The sequence below is a fragment of the Pundamilia nyererei genome, unplaced genomic scaffold (assembly GCF_000239375.1).
Source record: "Pundamilia nyererei isolate P.nyererei 1_Seehausen unplaced genomic scaffold, PunNye1.0 scaffold00031, whole genome shotgun sequence".
Lineage (NCBI taxonomy): Eukaryota > Metazoa > Chordata > Actinopteri > Cichliformes > Cichlidae > Pundamilia > Pundamilia nyererei.
In genome coordinates this window covers 4,041,762-4,049,849 of record NW_005187432.1, presented here as the reverse complement: position 1 = coordinate 4,049,849, position 8,088 = coordinate 4,041,762, and the positions used below count along the sequence as shown (strand labels likewise).

Genomic DNA, 8,088 nt, shown 5'->3' with positions numbered 1-8,088 from the left:
GCATGGCATTAAAAAATCAATACAGTGGGAGAGAAAATATGTAAACACCAATTGATAAAAACAAATAAGAAATGTGAAATAGTTATACGAAAATTATGATTTAAAATATCAGCAAAAACGGTCTAGTTATATATAAACATAAAATTTACTATGTAAAGCAAATAGGGGCTGGTGCCTCTTTTTGCTTGTGTAGCAGAAAAAGAAAAAAGAAATTAAAACAAATGAAAGTTTTAGACTTCTGGGTAATGGAAACGCAAAACCACCACAGGATGTGTGCAGATGTAACATTCACAGTGAGCCACAAATAAAGCAAAACAAACCATGTACCTCCAAGTTTGGCCCTCTGAAGAGCGTAATCAATGAAGACGAATATTATTGAACTCACATTTTTGTGACTGAAATCTCATTTAGAATTAAACAGTAAAAACTTTATGGCTGTTATACAAGAACATTGAAATTTAGAACTGTATCTCTCCAACAGGCATAACATAAGAATCTCACAATTTGAACTTACCAACTCAAGCCTCCCAGTAAATTACTAGAAATGTAAAGTTTTTAAGTAAAGATTTTGAGATAACTTGATATTTTCACATGTGATGTGATTTTTTTTTCCAGTGTCACAAACAGTTTTTCAAAACCACCTCATATGACAATATCTGCATACATTTTAGATTTAAGCTCCAATTGTCTGACATTTCAATTTTGATGTGGTCAGGGCTTCACTTCTTTCTATTCTAGTGTCATTTCATACCTTTACTTCATTCTCCGATGTTGTGTTTGTTTTACTGAGTTGTGTTTCACTGTTGACTGCTGTAACACTGTAATTTCCCAGGTATTACAATAAATAAAAAATACTCTAACACTTATTCCAATTAAATACTCACTTATTAAATTTGCCGCAAATATGAGTTTGAATGTCAACAGCATTACATTTAAATTCAGCTTGTTATGATTTGACCTGATTTCCAGCTTCATTTTTTTTTTTATTCTTGACTTGAGTAATAAAATAATCAAAATTAATTTTTCCTATTAACCTTTAACACATGACAGAAAATAAGTACATTAGTGACTAGAGGATGTTGCAGCACGCTGATCCTTGATAACATTTGGTTTATTTCAGTCGGTGATATTGGCAAAACTTGGATGATGTCCTAAAATAAAAAATAAAACGAAATTATAAACAGATGCTGACTTGGTGAAGTTGCACAGCTTTGCAATAGTAAATAAAGTCAGTCAGGTAAACTTAATCAGTCACAGTAGTGTAGAATTAAATCAATATAACTAGAAATACAACTAAAGGGATGTCTTTGTGAGCAGGATGAGAACACAAAATGCAGCACTGAAGTCTTTAGGAGACAGAATCACTTTATGTACAAGGTCAGAAGTTTTCTGGTACAAGCACAAGCTATTTATTCCCCAACAACACACAAGGCATTCATTAGTAACACAGTGATTGAGCTCAGAGTTAATTAGTAAAAGACACTCTTGTGTACTTGAGTGCTCTTTATCACGTTCTATATTTCTCGACGGAGCTCGTCACAAAGAACACGTCAAAAATATCTGCCTTTTATTAAAATCAGAGCTGTACAATTCTGAAATAGGTTAAAAAAATTACACGCAGTATACTGATACAAAGAGAAGTACTAATCCAGATCTGCCATAATAATAATAATAATAATAATAATAATAATAATAATAATAAAACCTCCCCGAAAGAACAGTCAGCATCATCTCCCATTAAATACATATACATTTTCAAAGCAGTTCATTTCCATACCAGCATGGACAAATCGAAACGTCTACAAAACAAAGCGCGCACTTTTTTGTTTCCATTAATACACATTTAGGAATTTTTCAAATTATAACAATTTATGGTGTTATTCTCGGTTTAAATCTTCATCCTCGTCAATGTAAGGGATGTCCAGGTCGTCAGAGCTCCCGTTAAACTTCTTACTGGCTATCTGGGGCGTGCTGGCTGGGGAGGGAGTGTCTTTTCGAGGCTGGATAACATCTGCTTTTTCTCCAGATGTGAACTCTTTCTGTTCATGATCGCGTTGAACCATTAGATATCTAATTCTCTGTGTCAGGTCAGCAGGTTTGGGAGGGAGGTCAGGTTCCTGGGTTTTCACATGCGTGATTGGTTTTCCTGAAAACACAAACATTACTAAACACACTTGGTATGGCAGATGTAGTACACAAGAGAAGCTGCAGTTTAGGTCATAATTTGTTGACCTAAGACATAATTTTTGTGTTATAAAAAAAAAAATTAGATTTATTGTTAGGGAATTACTGCGATTTATACATAATTCCTCATTTACATGTGTTTCATGGCCAGGCGAGGCCTGTTCTTTTGTAATTTCATTAGAAATGCGGCAGATATAACACCTGAAGTTGATTCAGTGTTGAATATGTACTTTAAAGCTTTGCACTATAATGAGAGATCAGTGCAAGTGAAAGATACTATCATATCAAAACAAACAAACAAAAACAACCCCTCCCCCCTCCCAAAAAAACAAAAGTAAACACACTCTCAGAGTGAGGGAGGGAGAGAGAGAGAGCAAAAACTTTAAAGTGGCCAAAACAGACCCCGGACCAGCTCAGTGACATCAAAAAACACAGAGCACAGCTTAAGTGAATGGTGGTTTGTGAAAAACAACTTTACAATGTTTAACCAAGTGACAAACTCTCATTGTTACACCCAGAGGAAGGCCAAAATACCATACCTCTTTACTGACCTTCCAAGTCCAGTGTCCCTAGTAGGTCCAGGCTGTCGGTGCTCAACCATGATGAAGAGTCTAAGTTTTCAATGTCAGATTCTTCCTGATCCAGGTCAGGCAACCTGGAGACCAGGTCCAACCTGTAAACAAAAAAAGATATTAACATTCAAATGAGAGAAATAAGAGGAATAAAAGGAGTACAACTAGAAGTAAACATTACTAGCTCACTTTTCTTGCTTGAGGGACTTGATCCTTTCAAGGAGGGTCTTCATTGCTTCATCAGGCTGTGTTTCCTGTGGAACCTTGAGCTCAGACTGTTCAACAACCTGCACAGAGGCCAGAGCAGCATTATTGTGAGCTATCTGTGGGTTTATCTCTCTCTCTCTTGTATTTGTTAGTGCTCCCGAACTTTTATAACTTCTACTTAATCATTTACCTACTTTACTTTTTTTGTGCTCAGAACTGTTTGCTAAGGACCATTTGCGCCCGCTATTTTGGAAAATGTCGAAAAATAGGAAGAAAGAGGAACAAGAACGTGATGAGTTGGCGAGCCTTGCTAGCACAATCATAGCTCCGCTAACCGAGAAGCTAGCAGAGCACAAAGGTGAACCTTTGGCAGAAATAAGAGACACCTACAAGAAGTATGAGACCAAATTTCAAGCTGTGCGGGAAGCGGTGGAAGACCACAAACAACGCATCTCGAGTTTGGAGCAGTCACTGAACCCCAGAAAGGACAGTTCCAATATGTGTTTCTGGGATAGTTTACTTTTCTCTTTAGCAGGGTCTGTCTTAATGCAAAACATCACCCGGACTGATGCAGTTAAACAAACGCTGTTTGGTGTCGCATTTGTTCTGCTCTTCCTTTGTAGCGTCCTCTCACCGTGGCTTGTCTTCTGAGTCTGAGTTGATTGACAGCCATGGCCTCCGCGTGTTCCAGCTCCTGGATATTTTGCATCTTTTCGTTGTAGCGCCTGAACTGCTCAGTGATCAGGATCTCCACACAACTGTGCAAAACAGTCAATTAATATTATTATTATTTTAGAAATACAGTGTCTAACAAGGACTGTGTAAAGTTGCAGTAGTGCACAATATGATCACTCACAGTGTAGTCCTAGGCACGTCCTTCATACAGAGGAGGGGGTCATCAGAATCAGGTGAACGCAGGATGCAGGGGGCAAACACAATAGCAAGTGCACTTGGTGACATCTTATTGTGCTCTTCGTCCTTTGCAACTCTGAGAGAAACAAACGGGTCAAAATCTCACTGGACTTTCACCACATGACTGAAGAAAAGTCGACTCTGCCTACCTGACAAGGTGAAAGATCAGCCGCTCTAACGTGCTGAAATTAGCAGGAGGAAGTTCTTCGAGCTTTTGGTACACGGCCTTTATTCTCTCTTCTTCCTCGGGTAATTCTGGGGATGAATTAACAGGGGAAATTTTAAATATCTGCACTCACATTTGTTTATATTTGAAAATACTGAAAATTTTAAAGTCACCATTGAAACACAGAGTCAACATGTACATAGTGTCTGTCAATATTATGCAGAATAGTCACACAGTTATAACTGCTATGTTTCTTTTTAAGCAATAACATATACACATAACACGCCACATTATTAGTTACACATGTTCAACTGTTTATTAACACAAATATCTAATTAACCAAATGCACGACAGCAAGTCAATGCATTTAAACATATAGACATGGTAAAAGTAACAAGCTTAAATTCAAACTGAGCATCAGAATGCGGAAGAAAGTAGACTTTGTGGTGTGGTTGTTTGTACCAGACAGGCTGGTCTGATTATTTCAGAAAGTGTTTTATCTACTGGGATTTCTTACACAACGTTTACAGAGAATGATCAGAAACCGAATGAACAGGAGTTCTCTGGCTGAAAATGCCCTGATAAGCATCTCAGAATGCCACACCTACCTGCATATTGTTACCAACTGTGCCAAACGAAGATCACATTGTCTCATTGCTCTTGTGTCAAAAAGCTCAAATCATCTCAATCTGGTTTCTTGAACAGTTAGTTCACTGTACTTAAATGACCTCCACAGTCTCCAGATCTCAATAAAGTGGGAGACTGCTCAGCCACCTTTGAGACGTGGCTGAGCAGGTAATTAAAAATGTGGAGAAGCTGTGTGACACTAACATGTAAACATGGAACCAAAGTCTAAGAGGATGTTTGCAGAGAATTAAGGCATTTCTGAAAAAAAAAAGTGCTCAAAGTTTAAACAGTTCCTCACCCACAGCATGCAGAAAGTCGTGGTAGAGGGAAAATGTCATGAGGGGGTCAGGCAGCTCTCTGAGCCAGCGTTTAATGAGGCCTGTGATGGTGTGGATCGGGTAGTTATCCAAACATACTGTCTCAGGATCTGAAGGTAAAAAACAGGTCACACACACACAAAAAATTATACTCAAAAAGAGGTTATTTTAAATGGCTTCTTTTGCCATTAGGTTCTGGAGATTTGATGACTTTTTTAGAATTTATCCTCTTGTAAAATAGTTTTTCTGGAAACTTCGTGCATTTCAACTTTCATTAATTTCTTACTTTTCTGCAGAACCTGGTGAAGCTCCTTCGCTCGGCAGGCCGAGCCCGACTTGCGGTAAATCCCTTCGGTGTAGAGGCCGTTTAGCTCCACGTGCATCAGCAACGTCTCCATCACTATGGGCACGGGGTTGGCTTTACTGGTGAGGGCGCACACCTGCACGCCAAAGTGAGCTGAGGCTGGTAAACTGCCATCCTATCACAAGATAAGAAGAGTAGACATGACTCTCAAGCAATAAAAGGGAACGTTTTTATACTTATTCTTTCATACTACGATATTTGATTGAAAAATACCTACCTGCCTGGCACACCGTGTCGAGCAGTCCGTGATGATTTTGCTCAGGCATTTCTTGTGACATATCAACTTACACGCTAAAATAAAAACAGGAGGAAAACACAGTCAAATTGAACTGTCTATTGTTTCTTGAAATGCTCATACAAATTGTTTTCTTAACTCACCACTGCACATATAGGCTTTCTCCATTCCCCAGATGTAGGAGCCACACAAGTCACATGACTGCATAATGTTCACCTGGTATGTGCTGAACAGGTGATCCAGAGGACTGTCAAGCTGTAGACACAAGAAATAAAGCAAGATCCCTCATGAGACTCAGCAAGATTCACGAGAAGTAAATTCAATTATGATATTTCACTTACACTTTTATCCTTTTTCCTTCTCTTCTTCAACGTCTAGAACCCAGAAGGGAAATATACATATAAATGAGCTGTACTCTTAAAGTATTTTAGCAACTAAGGATCGACCGAATGCAATAAAATTTACCTTTGCAGGTTCAGACGCTGCTCGTTTCTTTGTGGCCCTGATGAAGCCGTCCAGCACAGACTGGAAGAGGTTTACCACCATTGGAACTTCTCCCTTTTCAGTGGCTCCTGCTAGCGTGTTCACCTTGTTATGGAAGCCTTTCATCAGATCTTTGTAGTGAATCTGGGGCTTCTGAGGGTGCCAACAGAATTATTATTTTCAAGCTATTTGGTCAGTAAAAGTGTAAAAAAAATGAAGATTTCCACAAGGAAAACATGAAAAAGCTGCCTTCCATATTCCTCTGTCATTTGAGCCAACAAGTTAAAACACTGACTGACCTGGACAGAGTACATGTCTTTGATGTTCTCTCTGAACTGCATCGTGGCTGTGAGAAAAATCGTCTCAGCTGGCGACAGATCCTTTCTAGTTTGCAGCTCATTCACCTGATGACAAAGGTGAGGAAAGTGTGAACAAGTAGAAGTTTTTCTAAACGTGGATAGCTGATATTGAAGCTGAAGACAGGAAATAATGTGCTAAATATGGACAGTATTTAGTGCCAAAAAAGGCATTTTTTAAATAACTTGTAAATCTGGTTTTAAGGTTGTGTAAAATAACTGGGCTGGCTATAACTGGGACCCATTTCATGTTGTCCATCTATGTGTACAATGATAATCTACCTAAGAAGTAAGTCCTGAAAATAGCACATTTATGGTATAAATGAGAGAGTCGTGTGGGTTTAAACTCAAGTTAGAAACCTGCTCCTTCTCCCTCTTAAGTTGTGATCTCACCTGATTCCCAAGGAACTCATCCAGGTTTCGTAGCTCCTTGCTGTCAGTAACCTCTTGGTCCAGAGAGGAGTCCCACTGCAACCCCCGTGTGGCACGGCTGATTCGAATGGTGGGGTTACGATTTGATTTCGCACTGTTTTGGTTTGTTGTTTGGTTAGAATGTGAAGTGTGCTTGGAGAAGGTGACTGTTGGCAGCAAAAGGACAGATAGCAATATTAGTAATAACATTACAATAAGATTTGACTTAACTGAAGGTTAAATCTTGTAATTTTAATGAAATGCTCATTTTTTAAAACTATGTTGGTGTAGCAGGAATGGCCATGGAGGAGGTCTTTATCCAACAGTTAAAGCTATAAAACGTATCAAATACAGTTCTAAATCCAACATCTTTTGACTTAAATATCTCCTGCAGCCCATTTAAAGTTTACTACATGTCAGTCATTAAAGTGTCATCAGTGTTGCATTATATAAATACACTGAATCTGCATTTCCAGACTTGTGGTTACCTGCTTTATCTGTTGGAGATTCACTGCTGGGGGATATTCTGGGTGCCATTTTCCTCAGGAATTTACCGAGAGACCAAGTCCTGCAAAAAAGACAACCTGCATAAATTCCATGTAGCAGAATATCAAATTACCACAGAACGTTAATGTTGGATTTTGAATTTTTATAAATTAACTGAGTGAGGGCTTCACCTATCAGGGGTGCTGGTGTCGTGATGTCCTATTCTGTCCTCATTGGTGTTGTGGATTGGAAGGGAGAACGTTGAGCCATCAGTTATCTGAAACACAAAGATTTTAAAAACTAGAGCACAAATTGTGTAAAGAAGCCAACAACAACAAAACAAATCACGTTCTGATCCAAAGTGACAGTCGCTCCTTTCCCCCCAACCGTGCTCCCCTGCTGCGCAAGCACCAATATCATCACCAAACCACACCCAATGCACATGATATAACTGCAGCACAATAGTGACAGTCCATCACCAGCTTCCGTTAAACGCCAAAGAAGAAGAAGCAGTCTTCGGTATCTTAGCTGTGTCCAAGTTCAGAGGTGTCTTTTGCATCTTTCGGAAGCCGCATTTGCAGGTCGATTACGTAACAGCGATGCGACACAGGATGTCCAAACTCAAAGACTCCTCCAAATGCTGCGACAAATGCGTCCTCCCTTTTACCAGATTTGTGTCGGGTGTCTTTTTGGGTCACAAAATAAACTTTTAAGATATTTTTAGGCGAGAATGTAGCTGTGTAAACTTCAAATATTTGCCCAATTTAT

The 8,088-nt window shown here is 39.0% G+C and overlaps 1 protein-coding gene across 3 annotated transcripts in view; it reads right to left on the bottom strand.

Annotated features, from left to right (window-relative positions):
- Positions 1-1,099: 1,099 nt before the first annotated feature.
- LOC102204848 (myosin IXb) overlaps positions 1,100-8,088 on the bottom strand; it is a 31,593-nt gene continuing 24,604 nt past the window's right edge. For 2 of the 3 annotated variants that reach the window (XM_005729130.2, XM_005729131.2), the window contains 16 exons: positions 7,512-7,597; positions 7,323-7,402; positions 6,817-7,001; positions 6,367-6,471; positions 6,050-6,220; positions 5,926-5,958; positions 5,728-5,839; positions 5,567-5,640; positions 5,272-5,464; positions 4,967-5,095; positions 4,025-4,130; positions 3,820-3,951; positions 3,598-3,721; positions 2,946-3,043; positions 2,736-2,857; positions 1,100-2,146 (listed from right to left, as the gene is read on the bottom strand). In XM_005729130.2, coding sequence (XP_005729187.1) covers positions 1,878-2,146; positions 2,736-2,857; positions 2,946-3,043; positions 3,598-3,721; positions 3,820-3,951; positions 4,025-4,130; positions 4,967-5,095; positions 5,272-5,464; positions 5,567-5,640; positions 5,728-5,839; positions 5,926-5,958; positions 6,050-6,220; positions 6,367-6,471; positions 6,817-7,001; positions 7,323-7,402; positions 7,512-7,597 — 2,019 coding nt within the window. In that variant the 3' untranslated portion in view covers positions 1,100-1,877. Of the gene's footprint in view, positions 2,147-2,723; positions 2,858-2,945; positions 3,044-3,597; positions 3,722-3,819; positions 3,952-4,024; positions 4,131-4,966; positions 5,096-5,271; positions 5,465-5,566; positions 5,641-5,727; positions 5,840-5,925; positions 5,959-6,049; positions 6,221-6,366; positions 6,472-6,816; positions 7,002-7,322; positions 7,403-7,511; positions 7,598-8,088 lie in introns of all 3 variants that reach the window. The other variant, XM_005729132.2, reaches the window with a different exon arrangement.